The following is a 24,016-nucleotide window of genomic DNA, read 5'->3' as shown; positions in this document are numbered from 1 at the left end:
AAATTGGAAAAATTAGAAAAACCGGTTTCCAGAAAATCGGTAACCAAAAACTATACACATCATGGCGCTCCCCGGACCAAATCTTAAAGAATTATATATAAAATAGGGGTAGAGAAGACTGAAGAATATAATAAAATTAGAAATAGCCCAATATTTCAAAATTTGCAAAAGTTAGAGCAACCACGGGCATTTCTAAAAAAATTCAAATTTTTTTTAAAAAAGAATCCCTTTACCGATTATTGCCAAATTCAATACCAACCTTCTTTGAATGATACTCTATCGATTTAAAAAAAAAATAGCTTGATATATCAATGCAGTTAGAGCAACCACGGACATCAAATCCGCACACACACACACACACACACACACACACACACACACACACACACACACACACACACACACACACACGCACACGCACACGCACACGCACACGCACACGCACACGCACACGCACACGCACACGCACACGCACACGCACACGCACACGCACACGCACACGCACACGCACACGCACACGCACACGCACACGCACACGCACACGCACACGCACACGCACACGCACACGCACACGCACACGCACACGCACACGCACACGCACACGCACACGCACACGCACACGCACACGCACACACACACACACACACACACACACACACACATACGGACATTTTTTTAATGCAATATTTCGACGTTTTAGAACACTCTGAACATATTAGCATCAAAAACTCAAAACCATTCTTTTCTTTGGTTTCTTCTACCCCTATTTCATATATAATTCATTTAAATTTGGTTGATTAGACCCAACTTTATACGCAATCAAAGATTTATATGCAAAATTTATGAAAACAAAGCTTCCTCTATGAGGAAGCAAAACCGGTTTCCAGAAAAGCGATAACAAAAAACTATACACATCATGGCACTCCCCGGAAAAGTCTACCCCTATTTCATACACTTTTGGTAAAAATTAATAAAATTTTTTAACCGAAAAATTGGAAAAATTTCTGAACCGGTTTCCAAAAAAATCGGTAACGAAAAATTATACACTTTATAGCATTTCCCGAGAAATTCTACCCCTACTTCATATACAATTCTTTGAGATTCGGTCAATTAATTCCCGAAAAATTGAAAAAATTTCAGTACCGGCTTCCAAAAAGATCGGTAACGAAAAATTATACACTTTATAGCACTCCCCGGAAAATTCTACCCCTGTTTGATCTATAATTCTTTGAGATTCGGTCAATTATTTCCCGAAAAATTAGAAAAATTAGAAAAACCGGTTTCCAGAAAATCGGCAACAAAAAACTATACACATCATGGCACTCCCCGGAAAATTCTACCCCTATTTCATATACTTTTGGTAAAAATTCGGTCCACTAACGAATGAGATTCGGTCAATTATTCCCCGAAAAATTGAAAAAATTAAAAAAACCGGTTTCCAGAAAATCGGTAACGAAAAACTATACACTTTATGGCACTCCCCGGGAAATTCTACCCCTATTTCATATACTTTTGGTAAAAATTCGGTCCACTAACGAATGAGTAGTTCGCGGTCAGACATACATACATACAGACAACGGTACTTATATATATAGATAACCGACGTTATTCTCGGAAACTTCGCGCAAGAGGCAGAAAAACTGTCTCCCTTTTTCTGCGTGTGCTGGCACTGCTGGCTCTCTTCCTTTGTCTCTGGGCCTCGGTACGCGAAGTAAACACCCGGGACGGAGCGAGATACTTCAGCGAAAACAGCTGATCGGTTGCCGACTCCGAAATCGGCCGAGTTCAAATCGAACGCAAATTTGGTAAGTCGGCGGCCGATTGGCTCAACAAATTTTTCGGCTCGTTGCCGGGGATCCGGAATTTGCGTGATGCGCTAGTATAAAATCCCGGACCTCCGCGCGCGACGCCGCACTCGATTCTAATCCGACAGTATTCGTAAATCAAGCAGAACGCTATATCTTGTATATTGAACGATTAGAGAAGGACTTTCGTGGCTCGCGTAAAGTCTCCGACGTCGGTGCGTCCCGTGGCTCGCGGAATTAGAGATCGTTTCAGCGAAGTACTTAAATTCGTGACGGTGCGAACCGTGGCTCGCGGAATAGAGATCGTTTCAGCGAAGTACTTAAATTCGTGACTCGCGGACTCTGTAAATAATTGTAAATAGCTTAGTATATTAAAAGACAGTGTAAATACTACAAACTAAAGACAATAACTCTGCATTAAGCCCTTCTCACGCGCCTCTGCTCCGATTCCTTTTTCCGCTCGCGCACAGATAGCGTAAAAACATTTTGGAAATATAACGTTGTTTAAGACGTAGTCAGTATAGTGCTGTCTGTTAAGTATTCGGATATACGTATTTTCTAAAAAACGTTATATTTCAAAAATGTTTTCACTATCTTGGAGCAACAAAAAAGCAACAAATTCTAGTGTATTGATTTTTTGGATTTGAGCACTCTATATAGGTTTTTTATTATGGGGGGGGGCCAGCTTGACGACAAGCTGGCCCCACCCATTTCGATCGCCATTTCCTACTTAACGGCTTGAGCAACAAAATCCGGACTAGAGCAACAAATTAGCACATAAATAGCACTAAATTTTTTAATAGGTGCGGATTTTTTTGCGATGGTGGGGGGGCTAACTTGATGGAGGTAAAACTTTTGGAATGTTGTTCAGGGTCATGACCTTGACAACATATGTCAAGGTCAAGATCATCGGAACGGGCTCCCCTATTCGGTATATTTACCGTAATTTCAATTAATAAAATAGAATATATGCAAAACCACGAATACAAATTAAACTATAAAAATATTTTTAAAAAAATAAGAATTATTTGAAAATAAAAAAGAAAAAAATTCTTTTTTTTTTTTTCGTTAAAATATTGCACCAGAATCATTACTAGTCTTTATCGTAATGATTACTGTAAAATCCGTACTGATTACTGGGAGAATGTTTACTGTAGTAGTGCGTAATGGTTACTATAAGAAAGACTAAAAGTTAAGAGTGAGCAAAAGTACAGTGATTATTACTGTTTTTCGGCTCTCAGTGTACGATTTGATTCAGCAGATATCAAGGCTGCTTCATTTCTTATTCGCTGCCTCAATTCTTGAATAATTTCAGGTTTTGTTTCGTAAACCTTACTCTTCAGGTAGCTCCAAAGGTGATCAAAACGAGTTAGATCTGGTGACCGAGGTGGCTAATCCTCTCCTCCTTGCCTGACCTAAAGCGACTTTTTACGCTACCATCAGTTTCTTGAAAACGTCATATTATTTTCAAAACAGTGGAGTTATTAATTTGACGATTCGGATACGTGTTATATAAATAATCGAACGATATTAGTGAACGATTGTTCATTATCACCCCATCAGCCCATCATTAGGATAGCGATTCTTTCACGCTCCGATAATTCGTTAGCCATTTTTAGTCAAATGTTAATTTTTAATTTATTAATTTGCGAATTAAAAAAACAAAAGTCTTCGGCAGAAGCAGAGAGCGCTCTATTCTGGACGTTTCACTCTACTCGCGATTATGCGCGAGAAAAGAACACTGTATACCCTGACGCTTGCGTTTTATACACTCTCGGAGTGTCGATCCAGTGGGTGAGGGCCAGCGCGAGGGGAGGGGGAAGAAGGTTGGGTCACTGGGGGCTCCCATTGGACCCTGTAAGAAGGAGCTTCCCATAGGATAGGAAGAAGGAACCAAAATGAGGGAGGAGAAGATTGGCCACCTCGATTTAACTCCTCTTGACTATTATTTTTGGGTAATGCTAATGCCAGCGATACTGTATAACTTTCAAACATAACTTGAAAAGTACATAATAAAAAAAATACTTTATTATAGTGTTTCGAAAAGCTCTTGAGATAAGCTATAAGAATATGTAATCAAAAATTGGGGTTTTGAATTAAAAATTTCAAAGTAATCTTTACGTAACCTTGGCAACACTCTTCAAAGTCATACTAATATTGCTATGCAATGTGTTACTTGACACCCTACAACTTTTGTCTAAATTGTTTTCGAAAATGCATAGTTTTCGTAAAATTTAGGGGTTTCCGTACTTTTGCCAAACCCTGTGTATATCTTATTAATTTTATATTATATATATATATATATACATAACCCATACAGAACAAAATATCTAATAGATATCCATCTAATAGATATCGTTGATATCTATACATATCCATATGACGTCCATATCTATCGCAGATATCTAATAGATATCCAATAAATGTAAAAATATCCATATCTCTCAAATAACCAGCAGGGATATCCATTAGATATCCACACGTTATTCACATATACATGTCCATAAAATATCTGTCAAAAATATCCATTAGATATTCACATGTTATCCACATATCCATATCCACAAAATATCTGTCAAAGATATCCATTAGATATCCACGCGTTATCCACATATGCATGTCCACAAAATATCTATCAAAGATATCCATTAGATATCCACGTGTTATCCACATATCTATGTCCACAAAATATCTACACAGTAAAAAAGTTTGTGTATTTTTGTTAAAAAAGGTCTTTGTTAAAATTTTTATGTTAAAAATGTAACATATTTATGTGTTAACTTAACTAATTTTGATTATGTTATCTGATTTCTTTGTGTTAAATTCATATTTAAGTAAATTAAATGTTAAAATAACACAATATATGTAATTGTAAGATTAACATAAAAATAATATAGTTTTGTTTAAAAAATATTATTTTCATCTTTATTTAACATTATACAGATGTTTGTTGTACATAAAATAGTAATTCTTCAGTTTAGCTACATCAGCACAGAAATCGATGAAATTAGGCTTATTCGACGCGTTTTTGCACGAAACGAAAGAATCTGGCAGAAAAAAGTGTCGCTCTGCCCCGCGACGCGAGATATTAATCGTTAAAGTTGACAGGAATCAGGTTATGATTCCTGTCATACCGACGACATGTAGCAACACTGAACATGATCTGCGGCCACATGCGCATGCTCAGTGGCCGCACGCGCATGCAAAAGTGCGCCAATTTTAAATATGATGACTGGTCAATCATGCAGAATAATCAAGCGTCTTCATTCAAGCAGTTAGGTATCACGCTGGGAGTTTTGTTTAGTTTTATTATGCGGGGGGGTTTTATTATGTACTGTTTATACACGTGTACTATTATACACATGTGTATAAACAGTACACAAATAGGCGGGGGAGGGCCTTCTCACTGATTTTAGGATACGCCTTCGGCGTATAGATTAGTGACGCGCTTTAAAAGTATTTAAGTGTTTAAAGCGCGTCAACTAACCTATGTAGGTTAGTGACGCGTTTTAAAAGTATTTATTTAAGTGTTTAAAGCGCGTCAACTAACCTATGTAGGTTAGTGACGCGCTTTAAACACTTAAATACTTTTAAAGCGCGTCACTAACCTACATAGGTTAGTTGACGCGCTTTAAACACTTAAATACTTTTAAAGCGCGTCACTAACCTATATAGGTTAGTTGACGCGCTTTAAACACTTACCCACACAGCACATGATATCATTCGTATATACTGAATTAATACTCAATATACTATAGAGTAGATGTACAAGATATACTGATAATATCTCTATAATATATTTTGCAGTATATTATTTTACTGATATTTTAAGAATATTCGAAATTTATCAGTAATATTCGGTCTATTTATCGAATATTTTCAGGATATGCTAAATTTATCAGAATAGTATATTATTTTACTGATATTTTAACAATATTCGAAATTTATCACGCGGGCGGCAGCGCGGGCTCGCGCGGCAGGAGAGTTCGGCTCGCGCCCGCTACGCGGCGCATCGCCAGTATCCTTTCGCGTAATTAAGATTCAACATCGACTCCTATATCTAGGGCAGCTCGGCAGGGTTTCTCCAGCGTTCTCAAGTTTGCCAGTCAGGACGTGCTCACCATATACTCAACGTGCGCGGACCAGTTCGGACGTGTTTCGTCCGGAAGGAAAATTTTTTTTAAGTATTGCGACTGTTACTGTCTGCATTGATTTCCACTCAGACTCCCAGTAATTTCCATTTAGACTTCGCTACGCTAACAGTGATTCAGACTTTGTTAACAAACAGTGGCAAATCTGGCCGTATTGTCCGCTGAAAAGCGGCAGGAGCCAATAAAAGAGAAGAAGAAGAAGGACGTGCTCACTAGCGGGGCCTCTGACATAACCCTTTTTGTTTACGAAGTGTGCTCCTCATCCGGGGCCTTCGTTTATACCTGCTTTGCAGGGCATTAAACTTTCTTCGGTAAGAGTCGACAGAGAGAAAAATTCAAAAATTTGTTTGCATTAACGCAACAAAGTTATTTATTTGGTTTGTTAACAAGAAAAATATTTTCTAGTAGATACTGGTAATGTGATCAAAATATTTTTTTAATATACTCACAATATACCAAGAAATATTTTCAGTATATACTGAGTAAGCTTTTAGGGCAGACATTAGAACATCCTCAGTACGTTCTCAAAATATCATAGACGTATTTCGAATATCAACAGGATATACACAATCTACGCTTGTGATATGCTGAGTACATTTTCAGGATCTACCTGTGCTGTGTGGGTAAATACTTTTAAAGCGCGTCACTAACCTACATAGGTTAGTTGACGCGCTTTAAACACTTAAATACTTTTAAAGCGCGTCACTAATCTATACGCCGAAGGCGTGTCCTAAAATCAGTGAGAAGGCCCTCCCCCGCCTATTTGTGTACTGTTTATACACATGTGTATAATACATGTGTATAAACAGCACACAAATAGGCGGGGGAGGGGCATAATAAAACTAAACAAAACTCCCAGCGTGATACCTAACTGCTTGAATCAAGACGCTTGATTATTTGTGTACTGTTTATACACATGTGTACTATATACACATGCGTGTATAAACAGCCCCCCCCCCCCCCGCCCACGCATGTACTTTGATATGTTATATAAGATATGTTCATCATTGAAAGCTAATTGTAAGTGATATGTAAGTGATTTATTATTCTAATAAAATAGAATTAATAGATTTTTTAATTCAGCATGGAGTATTAGCAAATACAATTAAGTGTAGTCAGTGCGATAACGATATAAACATTAATAAAGATACATTAACATATCGATGTAGAAGACGATATTACATTAAATATATACATAAAAAACGTGTCTCCAAAAAGTGCGATAAACATGTTTTTAAGGTGCTGTACTTGGTCCCGGATCGGATGATACTGGCTGGTCCTCGGTAGTGGACATTGGAGGATACATTTCCGCGATGATCTCGAAAAAGGCTTCGATACGTTCCAGTCGTTTATAGGCGCGTTTGAAAAGATATTAGGACAAATATCCAAGAAAGTGCTCGGATTTAGTTCCGTATCTTGAAATATTTCCCCGAACCTCTCTCCAAACGCGCTCTATATATTGAGTGTGTGCATCTGTAAATTGAAAAAATGTATTGGAATACAGTGCAACATTAATAATATAATTAGCTATCTATATATATATTAAACATTTTTACCACTCTCAAGATCGACAAAATTGTAGGAATGGTTCACTGTCAGATGTTGAAAGTCTTCATTGCTTAAACAATTGTAAGACTTCCAACAATCTGACACGATCGTGGTTCCTGGCAGAATCCATTCCTTGATGCACGCCAGGAGTGTCTTTTCTGTCCGATCCTCGACTGGAACGATGAAGATCTTCTTCGAATCTCGCTCGTATCCTCCAAAAATCCAATTACCTTTTACAAGTCGGCCACGATTGTATTTGCGCTTTCCAATTTTTGCTTCATCGATTTCAACTGTGCGTCCTGGGCCACCAAGCTTTACACTATGTTTATCTGCCCAGAACACACAGACCTGCAAGTAAAAAAATAATATTAACATTTAGTTTTCGACATTAATTATTATATATTTTTCTTTACTATACAGTACAATTATTAAGATAAATTAAGACATAATTACCTCTCGGCAAAAATTGAACCAATCTATAATCGTGGCTGACGCTACGCCAGTTTCATCCATTGTGTCATCGTGACGCGGATGTCGGAACATCAAAAAACATGCTACTCTATTTTGCAAATAGTAGCAATGTCTAGATGACTTTTGTGGAACCAAGTACCAGTTTTCGCACTTTTGTAAAAATTGCACTGTTTGCAGACACGTTTTTTATGTATATTTTTTATGTAATATCGTCTTCCACATCGATATGTTAATGTATCTTTATTTATGTTTATATCGTTTCCGCACTGACTACACTTAATTGTATTTGCTAATACGCCATGCTGAATTAAAAAATCTATTAATTCTATTTTATTATAAGTTAGATGCGAAAATTCTAACAAGCCTAACATTATTGCACGTGCCTGCGACTTCACGTATGATTTTAGCGCGCTTCATTTGTTTTATTCTAGTTCTTATTTTGCACACTAGTTTCAAATTGGCGCACTTTTGCATGCGCATGCGGCCACTGAGCATTCGCATGTGGCCGCCGGGCATGTTCAGTGTTGCTACATGTCGTCGGTATGACAGGAATCATAACCTGATTCCTGTCAACTTTAACGATTAATATCTCGCGTCGCGGAGCAGAGCGACACTTTTTTCTGCCAAATTCTTTCGTTTCGTGCAAAAACGCGTCGAATAAGCCTAATTTCATCGATTTCTGTGCTGGTGTAGCTAAACTGTAGAATTACCAACATTTTCAACTGTGTATCAAAGATATCCATTAGATATCCACGTGTTATCTACATATCCATGTCCACCAAGTATCTACCACATGTCTTCCACAGATATTTACTAGTTCGTAACGATGCCTCTAAGCGGCGCATAATGGTAAGACCAACTCGTAAGTTGGAAGCGAATATAAACAGGTCCCCGGCGAAGCAAAATCGTGGGTCTTCAGACCCGGCTCCTCTTTTAAATCTAGAGAAATAATATTTTTGAGATGTTGATTCAACGTTTATGTGTTTTATGTTTTATTTGTATATAATGGACATATATAAAAATAAAAAATATCGAATAAATATCTATGCAAATATCTAATCAATATCCACTAGACGTGCACACAATAGTTATTTATAAAAATATCCAGTGAATGTCCAATAGATATCCCTATGGATATCCACTGGATATCTACTAGATGTCTAATGGATATCTCGTAGATATCATGGATATACATTGGGGATATCCATTAGATATATATTACCCATACAGCACAAAATATTTTTAAAATACTTCTTAAATATTTTTTAGGAAGATTAAAATAATTCACAAAAATATTTTTTAAATGTTCCTATGTCCGCCAGATCATGTCAGAAAAATATTTTTAAAAATATTTTTAAAATATTGCAAATAAATAGAGTCAATAATATTTGTAAAATCTTTTAGAATTTACAAAGAATTAGAACGAAACGTTGGCTTTAACAATTAAATTGATTCTCACGGTTATTGTTAATTTCTTTAATAATACCTAAAAACCGCTCGTAATACAGGCCGTAATATATTATTAGCTCTTGCTTCTGACGAGCGTAGATTCTTTGACTTATCTTTTAGAAATATTACTTCGAAAAATAAAATGTGTTTAACCCAATCAGCAATAATTATTTCACGTTTAAAAGATTTTTTTAATATTTGGAAAATATACATTTTTACATCTTAATTTGGAAAATATTATTTTGTACGTATCTATATCTGTATCATCGCAGCAATGTTGGGTGAGCTTTGTGTTGTATTGCTGGCAAAGATATGTCTCGCGGATGTCATGATTTTGCCTCGCCGGAGGCCTGCTTATATTAGCCCTCAACTGACATTTACTTACGAGTTAGTCTTATTATTATGTGTCGCCTAGCGGCGTCGTTGCAAACTAGCACGGAAAGATGCGCTACCATGCATCTTTCTTAATAAAGAATATTTCATAATATTTCAAAAATATTTGAAAAAGGATTATAAAGTTAATAATAAATTAAAAATATTTTTTTAATATTTTGGAACGAGATTATAAAACAGTAAGTATGTAGATTTGAATTAATATTTCAAAAATATATTTCAAATATTTAAGAAAATATTGTCTGGGTGATAGGGGAGACGGCTGGTCTAGTGGGTAGAGCGCCAGATTCGTAATCCGGAGAACCGGGTTCGAATCCCGCTAGGCCGATGAGAATTTTTCTCAGCAAAACGCTGCCCCCCCCCCCCCCCATCTGGCGGATAGATCCAAATGGATACAGTATCCCTAGATGGTAAACTGGGCTCCGTTTTTCGGAAGAAACGTTAAGCCGTTGGTCCAAAAGGGTTAAGAAAAGAAGATGGTAATGGTAGTTGGATAGGGTTGGGTACGTCCCTGCAAAAAAAAAACGCCACAAGGATACTAGATTGCAAACCCTACGGGGATACGCAATAAAATAATAGTTTACGGAGTTTTTTTTATTGTCTGGGTGATAAAAAAAAACATTTTTATAAATATTTTTAAAAGAGTCTTAAAATATTCTTAAAAATCACAAAAGGTTTTTAAACCATTTTTAAATATTTCTAAAACCATTTTAAAATGTTTCTTGCAATATTTTTATAGAAACATTTTTTGAAAATATTTTGTGCTGTATGGGTAGATATTATATTCTGTATGTGGGTATATATATATATATATATATATATATATATATGCGTGCGTGCGTGTGTGCGTGCGTGCGGGTGTGTGTGTGTATGGAACGTTCCACGTCAAATGGAACAAGTATCGTGGGCAAAATTTTTTTATTCAGAAAGATTCAGAAATCTTTCTGAATCTACTATAAAAAATTGATTTTTTTTTAATAGGGAAATTTTTTGTTTACTTTATCATAGATTTTTGGGGTTATTCGAACGGAACTCTTACTAAAACCTATAGAGAACTCTAAGAACTCATCGAAATCTTTCCGGAACTACCATAAAAAATTTATTTTTTTGAAAATGGGGGCGCTGTAAAGTTAGCCCCCCATTTTTTAAATGGCGTTTTCGTCACTTTAAATGACGGAACTCTTTCTAAAATCAATAGAGAACTCTAGAACTCTCGCTGAAGCATCCAGAACTCTAATACATTTTTTCGAATTTTGAAAAAGGGAGACCAACTTCACAGACGTAAGTTTTTCATCTACTCCAGCCACCATATTGGAGCAATTATTTTGAATTTTTCAAAAAGCCACGTTTTCTTCTTAAACTACACTTAAACTCTTAAAATACATAAAAACGAAAATTTTGAGCCCTTAAACGTCTTATTTCAAATTAATAAATTTTGCCCAGATACTTGTCCACTTGACGTGGAACATTTTTCCCGTATATTTTATTTTATTTTATTTTATCTGATTTATTTCTTATATTTCCGTAAATATTAATTAACCATTAACAATAAAAAATGGATAAATGATTATTATCGTGTATAATTTTGTGAATTGTTGCAGGAGTGGCATTATTAGGCGTTAGTTATTCTCTTTTGCCTTCAAGAAGAAAAAGAAATGTAAAGAGCGTTGTAGGAAGTTTGATTAGATTTACAAGATCAATGAGGATCGGTTTAACGATATCTATGGATTATTTGATTGCCCCTGTAATAGGTTATACAGAATCAGAAATTCATCGAAGGTCCGCCGATCGAATCGTTCAGGGATGCTTGCAGAACGGTGGAATATATATAAAGCTTGGACAAGGCTTAGCAGCGGTCAATCACATTTTGCCAAGAGAATATGTTGAAAGCTTGTCGATATTACAGGTATGCTTTTACAGATAAAAAAATTGTAATTAAAGGTTACAAGCAATTCTTATATGTAATGTTTAGAGCAGGATAGGAAAATTGGCACCAGTTAAAAAAAATATTATATATATGTATATACATATACATATATTATATACATATATATATAATATTTTTTTTAACTAGTGCCAATTCCCCTATCCTGCTCTAAACATTACATATAAGAATTGCTTGTAATCTTTATTTAATTATAGTAATTATTTAATTACTAAAAGTTCAAATAAATATTTGATGTATAGGGGAGACCGGGGCTAAGCCGACACTATTTTTTCAAAGGCAATTTTTAATATTTAATTAAAATTTTTAGGCAAATTCAATGGTACATATTTAAAGAGTGTTTCTTCAGGTACAAAATTGATTCAGGAAGTTTTGCTGTACGTCGCTTTGTTTTGCCGCCAGGAAAAGAAAAGTGACGCGAAGACAAATTTTCGAATTGAAAAATGCCGGGGCAAACTCGACACCCCGCCGGGGCAAACTCAACACTTTGTCTGATCGACACAATTTGATCTGGAACTTATTTTTTACTGTCTGAAAATGAAAATACATTGTTTATTGTGTATTTAAAAAGTACAAAAATTTGGAATAAAGTAGCTAGAACAATCATTTGAAATAATAAGAACAAAAATTGTTGAACTTTCAATTATCTTCATCTAAACTCATGTCTGAAAAACAATTAATGCAGGTAAACTCGCGATCGGACGTGCGCATACATTTGTCATGAGCCATACGGCTGCATGACAAGCATTGTTAGTTACTGGGAGCCGACGAAACGGCGTGGTGTTGACTTTGCCCCGGACGTCGTTTTTCACTTTTGTCACTTCAAAAACATGAAAATTTTGAAAATATGCAAAAACGATTATCGGATTCATATAGAGCATCAAATTTCCCATCAAAATCACTTACCGGTAGATTCGCAAGAGTAAAGCTCGATGAAAGAGTAGACATTTTCGAGAGATCAGAAAAATTACTTTTCACTATCAAAAACGCTTATGTCGCGTTAAAAATTACACTATAACTCAGAATGTTACCAAATTCCGTTGATAATACTGGCACATAAAGACGCATTTACAGTAGGAAAGGCAAGTTTCTACGATAGATTTAAATTGGCAAAAAGCCTAGTGTCAAGTTTGCCCCGTTGTCGGCTTAGCCCCGGTCTCCCCTACATATAATATTATATATGGGCGGCAGTGTGGTGTGTCTAGTGGTAGAGCGCCAGACTCGTAATCTGAGGAACCAGGTTCGAGTCCACTAGAGCCATGTAAACATGGAATGTTTTTCCGGCAGCTGCGCCCCTCCGTGCAAGATAGGCTCTTGTGCGGAGAAAACTGGGCTCCGTCTTTCGGAAGAGACGTTAAGCTGTTGGTCCAAAGGGTTAAAGTGAGAGGAGAAGGGTAGTAGTGTAAAGGTTTGGGTAACGTTCCTTATAAAAACGCCTTGCAAACCCTGCGGGGATAAGCAATAAAGATAGTTTATGAGTTTTTTTATATAATATTATATATATATATATTATATATATTATATATATATATATATATATTATATATAATTTATATATAATCTATCTATACTATTATATAAAATCCTTACGGGTGGTGTATGTTTGTGGGTTTTTAACTTAAAAACTATTGGACCGAATTTTTACCACAAGTATATAAAATAGGGGTAGAATTTTCCGGAAAGTGCTATAGAGTGTGTAGTTTTTCGTTATCTATTTTCTGGAAACCGATTTTTTTAATTCTTACGGGTGGTGAAATTAAAAAAATTTAAAAAATCAGTTTCCAGAAAATAGATAACGAAAAACTATACACTCTATAGCACTCCCCGGAAAATTCTACCCCTATTTTATATGGTTTTAATACAAATTCGGTCTATCTATACTAATATATAAAATCCTTACGGGTGGTGTATGTTTGTGCGTTTTTAACTTAAAAACTATTGGACCGAATTTTTACCACAAGTATATAAAATAGGGGTAGAATTTTCCGGAAAGTGCTATAGAGTGTGTAGTTTTTCGTTACCGATTTTCTGGAAATTGATTTTTTTAATTTTTTTAATTCTTACGGGTGGTGTATGTTTGTGCGTTTTTAACTTAAAAACTATTAAACCGAATTTGTATTAAAACCACATAAAATAGGGGTAGAATTTTCCGGAGAGTGCTATATAGTGTGTAGTTTTTCGTTACCGATTTTTTGGAAACCGATTTTTTTAATTTTTCTAATTTTTCAGGAAATAATTGACCAAATCTCAAAGAATTATAGATCAAACAGGGGTAGAATTTTCCGGGGAGTGCTATAAAGTGTATAATTTTTTGTTACCGATCTTTTTGGAAGCCGGTACCGAAATTTTTTCAATTTTTCGGGAATTAATTGACCGAATCTTAAAAAATTGTATATGAAGTAGGGATAGAATTTTACGGGGAGGGAGAGAGGGAGAGAGGGAAAGAGGGGGAGAGAGAGAGAGAGAGAGAGAGAGGGGGAGAGAGAGAGAGAGAGAGAGAGAGAGAGAGAGAGAGAGAGAGAGAGAGAGAGACTATTTGCGTGTCTTATTACATATGTCCTCCGGGGCGAAGCCCGGGTAACCAGCTAGTATATTATATATATATAAAATATATAATATATATATATATACCTATATATATATATATATATATAATATTATATACACCAAATATTTATTTAAACTTTTAGTAATTAAATTCAAAAAACATTAAGCTTCAATTTGGTATAACATAAGTATTAAATTCTAACAAAATCAACAAAAAATAAACATTTTTTAAAAATCAAAATAAGTTCCCATTACCTCAGGCACCGGGCAATGAGAACCACTTTATAAGTAACGAGATCCATTAAACATTTTTAGTAATGAAAAAAAAATATTTAAAAAACGTTTAAATTAATGGGATAGATCCTTTTTTTCTTATTAAAAAAATATTTATTTTAATATTGTAAAAAACGTTTTTTTAACATTAAAAAAATGTGTTTTTAATATTAAATAAACGTTTGTTAACCTTAAAAAATGTTTTTTTAACATTAAATAAATGTTCTATTAACATTAAACATTTTTTTAATGTTTAAGAACGCTTATTTTAACAACTTTTTCGACAAAGAAATGTTTAAAGAACGTTCTTCTTCTTTATCTAAAAACCGCTTTCCTAACTGTTTTTTTTTATATATTGGGTGTGCGTACAACCGCGCGTCCATCTGAAAAAACTGCTCTCTTAAGCCGGTCACCCATCCGAGTAGAGTACCGCGCCCACGTTGCTTGACTTTGATGATCGAATGGACAAGTGACGATCCTCTGACTCTGACGCTTCCTTCTTACATGTATTTGTCTACAACCTATCTTTAAAGTGTTAAAAAATCTTATGGGTCCTATGACGCGGAAATTTTTTACGGAACGGCACATAATTTATAAAGCAAAACGACAACAGAAAAATTCAATTGAAACATCTCTTACAATTAAATAATTAATATAAAATAATATTTGAAGTAAATATTAAATATAAATATTAAATAAATATTAAATAAATATTTTTTTCATATTATTATTGCAAATAAATAATTAATGTAAAATAAATATTAAATTAATGTCGAATAAACGTTAAATAAATGTTTTTTTAAATCATTATTGCAAATAAATTATTAATGTAAAAGAAATATTAAATAAACGTCAAATAAACGTTAAATAAATATTTTCTCTAAATCACTATTTCAAATAAATAAATGTAAAATAAATATTTAACAAACATTAAATAAATATTATTTTTACAATGAATTGTACAATGTATAATTAATGAAAAATAAATATTTAAAAAACATTTAAAAAACATTGTCTGCTGCTTGGGTAAGTGAGTAACAAAGTACTTATTTATGGAAACAGTAATTAAATAGGTAAACAAGAGGTTTTATCATCTTTTATAAACCTAGGACAAGATCAATCATAAAAAACGGGCACAGTAACAACTGTGCCCGTTTTTTTTTCAAATATATAATTTTTTTATAATTTTACCTCAGGCTTTCTCATATAGGAAGCTTTTTAAGTGAAAGATATGGTAGACTTCCACCAGGTTTCCTCGTTTCTCTTACTCTCACGATCTCTTACCCAATCAGCAGACAATATTTTTAAATGTTTTTTAAATATTTTTTTTTTCAGTATTTATACATTGTTACAGTTTATTGTACAAATAATATTTATTTAATGTTTATTAAACGTTTATTTTACATTAATTATTAATTTAAAATATTGATTTAGAAAAAATATTTATTTAACGTTTATTTAATATTTAGGTCACATTAATTATTTGTTTGCAATAATATTTTTTAAAACATTTATTTCACATTTATTCAACATTTATTTAATATTTATTTTACATTAATTATTCATTTAAAATAATGATTTCGAAAAAATATTTATTTAACGTTTATTGATTAATATTTATGTCACATTAATTATTTGTTTGCAATAATAATTTTTAAAAACATTTATTTCACATTTATTCAACATTAATTTAATATTTATTTTACATTATTTATTCATTTAAAATAATGATTTAGAAAAAATATTTATTTAACGTTAATTGATTAATATTTATGTCACATTAATTATTCGTTTGCAATAATCATTTTAAAAAACATTTATTTCACATTTATTCAACATTATTTTAATATTTATTTTACATTATTTAATCATTTAAAATAATGATTTAGAAAAAATATTTATTTAACGTTTATTTAATATTTATGTCACATTAATTATTCGTTTGCAATAATAATTTTTAAAAACATTAATTTCACATTTATTCAACATTAATTTAATATTTATTTTGCATTAATTATTCATTTAAAATAATGGCTTAAAAATAAAAATACCATTATTATATACGTTATAACATGCGCTAATAAATTCTAACACGGTTATTATTTGTACGATTAATTGTGTGATTATTTGTGAGAAATTTTATATGCAAATTTCTTGCGAATGCTTGAGCGAGTTAGACGGAGTCTACAAATTAAATGCGCAAGTCTCAGAGTCGCAGGAACGGTCTTAAGACAGAAATTGACCAGTCACAGTCGAACGCTTCTAAAGGCGCAATTTCACGTGCCGCTAAAACAAGCGATTGAAGCGACAAATTTGTCGCTCGTAATCCAGCGCCAACAATTTTGTAGTTTGAATCAGTTCAACTACAAAGCATTTACTGCTCAAACGCTGATGCACTGTTGATAGTATCGTGTATACTGAAGAAAACATAACCACAAATTACTCGACGGTTAACGACACATAAATAATAAGTAATACATATTTATAATATATAAATATATATTTATTTATAATATTAATACATATTTATAACATAATTTACACGTTAATACAGACGTTATTGCAAACAGAACCGAGAATTATTAAAGAATACGTGGAAGATGCAAAGATGAATTCATTCGAGGAAGATGAACATATGAAGAAGTAAGTATATATACATAAAATAAGCTATTTTTATAATAGTGTTTAAATGAAACAATTGTGCTTGATTGAAATAACTTGTAATAGATATATGTTATGTGAATATTTTGTTTTAAAATAAAATAATAAAGCCATTTATATCTTTAAACGTAAAAGAAAAAATGTCAATATTTCTAAACATATATGTATAACTATGAAGTGTAAATTAATGTATTTTTAATACTATAGACATTGGTGCTAGTCATGACATGTGGACTATGTGAGATTATATGCGATGCAGATAACTTCACAAAACACGAGTGCCTTGAAGGATATACTGAATATTATATAGATGAGAATACTTGTTATTTTTATCCCGTGTGTGGTATGTAAAAGTAATATAAATTAATATCTATTATCTGTTTAAAATAATATTTAAAAATAATATTTTATCTTGTTACAATTTGTAGAAGATGGAAGTATATTACGACGAAGTTTAGTTGACAATCAAGAGCTAACAGTTCAAGAAAGCTCATCATCAATACTAACAAATAAAAGAAAAAATATAAGAAAGAAATTGAATGTCGATGAAAAACAGAAATTGCTTGAACTGGAAGAGCAACTAATTTTTGAAGTACATGCACGCGAACCTTTATGGAATCCACAAATTGAGCTATCACTTCGTAGTAGAAAAGCTACTGCACAATTGTGGAAAGAAGTCTCCGAAGCTTTGAATGGTAAGCAAAGTATATATTCAATCGATAACAAAATTATTACAAGAACAGTATGCAACTCTTAAATATAAATCTATTAATAAAATGATTTTCTAGGAAACTATCACAAACTGAAGCAAAAGCAAAATTCAAGTCATTGCATGATGCATATAGAAGAATCATCAGCACTGAATCATTAGCAAGTGGATCGGAAAGACCTGCTAAGAAAAGCTATTCCAAAGTATTTCACATGTTTCAGATACGATGTTGCATATTGTTGTATATCCTAATAAATATTGATATGACATCGATATCATTGAGTCGCCAGAAGCCAAATATCTATATGTGAAAGACAATAGTGTGTTAGTAATAAATTTTAAATTATCCATATATAATCAGTTGTCTATGGCTGCGTTCGGGGAGCGCGCTATTAGCGCTATTGCATCATTCTATCTTTATCGCTCATCAAGTGTAGAACAAGGATAGAATAAGCAAATAGCGCTAATAGCGCGCTCCCCGAACGCAGCCTATATGTCGCTTTTATATTTTTTGTTTATTTAAAAAATGTAATAAAACAAACCTTAAAGTTAAACACAAACGTTCTTCAGCACTGACAGGCTCTCTCATAAATGTCTGCTTCTGGAGTTTTAGTGCAACAATTTGTAACAAATCTTCCAATTGTGTTGATGACATGCGAAAATAATTAATAAATCTTGCACTTTCTAATCTTATATATGGTAAGGTAGCTTTATAAAAGCCATGCTCGTTACGATTTTGAAACAGCGGTGCAACCCAAAACTTTTTTTTAGAATAATATCTTTTTTGAGTTTGATTTGTCAACAGCAAAGTAATGGCAAAAATAATATCATTGTTATATTTTATTTCACTTTCTTGAATCATACGATTACAATTTAGTAGCCAATTGTGATATTTTTGTTTTCTAGAAGCCATCGCGTAATATACAAGTTAATATAACTGGTTACACAAATAATGCAAAATTTGTTTTTAACTGATTACACGAACGACGCAAAATCTGTCTCTCAACTTCCAATTCTGTCGCCCTGCTACCCTTTTCATGTACAAAAATTATCGCTGTTTAGTTCAGCGACAAAAGTTGTCACGTGATCATTTTTGTCGCTCAAACAATCAGTTTCAGCGGCTCGTGAAAAGGCACCTTAACTGTTATATTAATTGGTCAATTTCTTTCTTACGACCGTTTCTGCGACTCTGAGACTTGCATCAAACCGCTCAGTAGCAATTGAATGTGATTGGTTCTTACTTTTAGAACCAACAAATCAACGTAGTGTGTGTTGATAAAGACGACAACTCAGCAGTCGTTCTGCTGAATTATTGTAGACCCCGCATTTAATTACGGCTCCTATTATACTGCACACAGGACTACACGATAACACAATAAAGTGACAAAGCGGTGACCAATCACCGTTTTCATTTTTCCAAATCGAAGTATTAGGCTGCTTTCGAAAACGTCACCCGAGTGCACACGAGTATACTCTCTTCTCTTTCTAACTCACTGAGTTAGAAAGAAAAGGAAGTATACCCGTCTGTACCCGGGTAATATTTTCGAACGCAGCCTTAATAGCGTACGTCGGTTCGGCGCGCTTGATTGGTCGCTTGAGTTGCGACAACGTGCGACGTGCTTATGTTCTGTGGACGTGACGTGTTTGCGCGTGTCGGACAGTCGGTGACTTATGGCGGAGCGTGCGGATGTGTAGCAACCATAGCAACTTCGTTCTTCGTTCCCATTATTTGTGTGCCGGTAGGTTTGTGATATAATAAAGTTCTAAAGTTTAATTCTAACATCATTATTGCCCTCCCGCAAAGACTTCCTGCATAACTATTAAATTTCTTACAGCAACGTATGTACCGTTGAATGCACATGGTGAGCCGCGGAATACCGCGGAATTAAACGACGACTCAATCGCCGACCCACGTTATTTGACAATCAATTTAATGTGTGATATTACTTTTCTGATTCAATTTAAGAGCTGTGTTGAGACTGATAGTGACCGCGTACAGTTAGAAGAATTAGAAAATATATTTAAAAATCACACATGAAACATTATTTCAGCATAAAGATCTTGCTATGACCGTCTATGGACCTTGCTCGATTTTCAATTGCGTTATACAAACAGCGGTCTTGTCAATACTTTAAAATACAAGTAAATTTTTTTTCTTTCTTATATGTATTTTATTTTATACTGCAAATGTTTATTTTGTTATACATTATGTATACAATGTGTACAATATGTACAAAAAATAATATTAGTAATAAAAAATCAAATATAACACAAATTTTTAAAATTATTAAAAAACCTTTCAATGTAAACGTTTCCCAAATATTAAAAAAACATTTTTTAAAATGTTAAAACAACGTTTATTAAACGTTAAAATAATATTTTTCTAAACGTTAAAATAATATTTTTCTAAACGTTAAAATAATATTTTTTAAACGTTAAAATAATATTATTTTAAACGTTAAAATAAATGTTTTTTAATGAAAAAAAGGGAACTTATCCCATTATTTTTAACGTTTTTAAAAATGTTTGAAAAATGTTTTTAAATGTTTTTTAAAAACATTTTTTAAATATTATTTTGCTGATTGGGATATGATAACGAATCGAATTGTTAATAGTTATAGAATCAGAGCACTGATCTCTAAGCCGAGAACTCCGCGTGACGTGTTAGAGAAGTTATATTCCCAGTAAACAATTTGTCAGCAAATTGTAACCAAATTGACACCAAATACGCGCAAAACTTGTCGACAAATTCGGTGCGATCTGTGTCTGCAATACGCTTGTGTTTTGCTAGCAAAGCTTGTGTACATGACTTGACACCAAATTGACGCCAAATATCGAGCAAAACAGGGCAGCAAAAGTTCAACGGCAAATTTGCGCCATATTGTGAACAAGGCTTGCCAACAAAAGCTCGACAGCAAATTTGTGCCAAATTGCGAGCAAACCTTGACGAAAGAACTTGACGCCAAATTGACACCAAATACCGAGCAAATCTTGATGACACAGCTTGACGCCAAATTGCAGCAAGCCTTGTTACGTAGGTAGCCATTAATAAATACTAATATTTTTTTTTTTTTAGGAAAAATTAAAAGCATTAAATTATAAAAAAGCATATAATTTGTTATTGATTTACAATAAATTATTTTATACATATGTTACATATGTTAAAAAAAATCTTTATATTTATAAAACATTATAAGACATTTATAAAATCTAACGGTGGCAATAAAGTAATTAATTATATATTAATTACAGTAAATGTTATACAATGTGAATTTACTGACATATGCAAACATTTAACTTTGTCAACAGCACATACAATATTTGTAAACACTCGAGAATCTTATATAATGCCTGGAACACATACTCCGTGCGCAGATAATGCATTGGCCGGTATAAGAAGGATTTATAGAATCTTACTGAAAACACGAGTATAATTTCTATGAAAATGCATCTAAAACAATATTCTTATAAGCCTAATACTACTAACTTTCCTTTCTTTAATCATACAATAATAACTACCGTGCATATTTAAACAACTAGTTCAAACTTGAAACACGATTTATTATTTGCAAGAATGCAAAATTGAAATAAACAAATGTTCACAATGTGCATAGTTCGTCGATTACGATGGAATAATGCAGTACTGTTGTCAGAAAGAAATAACAAAAGAATAATATACATCATTTAGGTGCAAGCAACCGAAGTGAATTTTGTAGTGTTTGATGTAATAGAAATTAATATACAGCAGAAAAAAACTGTTCAAACAAAACTTTTAAACCGTTCAAACAAAACTTTTAAACTATTCAAACAAAACTTTAAACTTTTACAGATAAAAAAATACACGATATTTCATCAACAGTTCCAAGATTATTTTGAGAAATATTTTAATCAAAGAAAGAATATGTAAAATTTTTAATATTGCAAGAATATGATAGTTATAAAACTAAAGCATTTCCCTTGTATTTTAAATTGTTTTAAATTGTTTCTATTTCAAACTGATATTACAATTTTGCCTTAATCAGATTCAAACGGCAAGTAGAATGAAACATTTTATTACATAATATTACATATTCTTTATACTCTTATAACTCTTCTTTAAGACTATAAGAGTATAACTCTTTATACTCTTATAACTCTTCTTTATAACTCTTGTTTTCACGAAACATTTCGAATATTTTTTATTCTCATCACTATTCTCGCAGTTTTCAGAATTATCATCGTTGTCATCTGAATGAGCCTCGTTATTGTTGCCGGTGTGTCTGTTAATGTTAAATATATCTCTATAATTATCGTTATTTTCGAAATCAAAGTGTTCAGAGTACTTAAAATGATCAGAATTATTAGAAAATTCAGAATGGTGAGGAAGTTCAGAATGATGAAAAAGTTAAGAATAATGAGAAAGTTCAGATTCTTTTTGATTATGAAGAAAATCTGGTATTACGGAACTTTGGCTCTTAACGGAAGCATGTGCTTGCTGAATATGCGACTAATCGAATTCAATTAAAGAATCTGTTGAATTGAGTTCTTCTACAACTTCAACATTCACTTTCTGCCTTTTAACTTTCTTAGAAAGCTTATGAAACGGTGTTTTTTGGCATGTTCTAAAATAAACTGCAAATAAATTTAAATGTTATGTTTACATAAAATACATAGATTTCAAAATATATACTATCTTTACTCTTTAAAAACATTTATTTTTTCAGATTTTCTACTGCACAATCACTATAACAAATGGAATGTTAATGGAAAAAAATATAACTAAATTAATTAAACTAACAGTACAAAATAAACTTATAGGATGGAAGGCTGGCTGATTTTCTCGAGTTATAAAAAGGTCATCAATTTAAATTTAAAAACAAAATCTCGTTTAATTAAACAAATTTTAAATACAATTAACGTTTTACGTTTCGACTTTATATACTTAGTCTTCTTCAGAAACCTGATACATAAGAGATAATACATAAAAAATAATTAAAAAATAAAAAGAAATAAAATTGCTACAGATAAAAAGGATAGAGAACAAAGCCGCATACTTTGGACTGACTTGCCAGAAATGTAGCTAAGATCTACACTATGACATAGTATAGACCTTAGCCACAATTAATGTATATACGAGTTGTCAAAAATAGAATGAAATAAGTCAAGTAATAAAATTGTTACTATTATCTATACTGTTGTTATTATTATCTCAAACGATATTATTTATTATTTGACAGTGTAAAATCGTAATGCATATATTAAAATTACATTAGGGCTAGAATATAAACCAGACCCACAAGAATGAGAGCAATTCCAAGATCTCAAGACGAGAATTAACCAGATCTTACAGGGCGGAATTAAGGAGTCTGGATTACTGATTGAAATCAAAGTAAGAAAAGAAAAGAAAAAAAAGAAAAGAAAAGAGAGGGGGGCCTCTGCTTTTGTCTACGAGATCAATTCTAGGGCTAGAATATAAACCAGAGCCACAAGAATGAGAGCAATTCCAGATCTTAAGACGAGAATTAACCTTGCAGAGCCTCTTGTACTACCACGATCAATGTCGATCTTCCAATATGGCGTCCCAAATGAGAATATCGGAAGGGCCCTGCTCGCTGGACCGGACTCCTCGCCTCAATCCTCCCTCAAGCTCTCCTTTTCCTGGCGGTGAGCTCTCCTTGGGAAGTCGAATCTCGCTCGGTTGGTCTCCAGAATACGTGCCGCTTAGCTCAATCAGTTACGAAAGAAGGAAAACGTACTCGTCTCGTCCGAAGAAACGCAGCAAGAGCGGCCATGACACTGAACAAGAGCGAGGAAAGAGGTGGGGGCGCGTTGAAAGTGGCGACTCACGTGTCGCGCCATCTGAATGAAACGCCCTAAACATCGCTTGGTATTTGGCGTCAATTTGTTCTTAAGTTTTGTTACCAAAATTTGCTCAATATTTGGCATCAATTTGGCGTTAGGTTTAGTCAACAAACTTTAACAGCAATTTGGTGCCAATTTGTTATCAGGTACTACTAAGCTTTGCTCGATATTTGGTATAAATTTGGCGTCAATTGTGTACGCATGTTTTGATACGTATTTGCTA

General features: G+C 33.2%; 1 protein-coding gene and 1 pseudogene across 3 annotated transcripts in view; one reads left to right on the top strand and one right to left on the bottom strand.

Moving 5' to 3' along the window:
- Positions 1 to 23,676, top strand: part of LOC139786273 (uncharacterized) — a 32,004-nt gene extending 8,328 nt beyond the window's left edge. Inside the window, exons 3-6 of one of the 3 annotated variants that reach the window (XM_071725436.1) lie at positions 11,419 to 11,723; positions 17,137 to 17,225; positions 17,451 to 17,586; positions 17,672 to 17,996. In XM_071725436.1, coding sequence (XP_071581537.1) covers positions 11,419 to 11,440 — 22 coding nt within the window. In that variant the 3' untranslated portion in view covers positions 11,441 to 11,723; positions 17,137 to 17,225; positions 17,451 to 17,586; positions 17,672 to 17,996. Of the gene's footprint in view, positions 1 to 11,418; positions 11,724 to 17,136; positions 17,226 to 17,450; positions 17,587 to 17,671; positions 17,997 to 22,655 lie in introns of those variants that run through there. The other 2 variants (XM_071725437.1, XM_071725435.1) reach the window with 2 other exon arrangements.
- On the bottom strand, positions 6,936 to 8,017 carry LOC139786272 (uncharacterized; annotated as a pseudogene).
- Positions 23,677 to 24,016: the final 340 nt, after the last annotated feature.

Source organism: Temnothorax nylanderi, unplaced genomic scaffold (assembly GCF_030848795.1).
Source record: "Temnothorax nylanderi isolate EJ_2023f unplaced genomic scaffold, tnyl_v1.0 TNYL_tig0997_pilon, whole genome shotgun sequence".
Lineage (NCBI taxonomy): Eukaryota > Metazoa > Arthropoda > Insecta > Hymenoptera > Formicidae > Temnothorax > Temnothorax nylanderi.
This window is presented reverse-complemented; position numbering and strand designations above follow the sequence as displayed.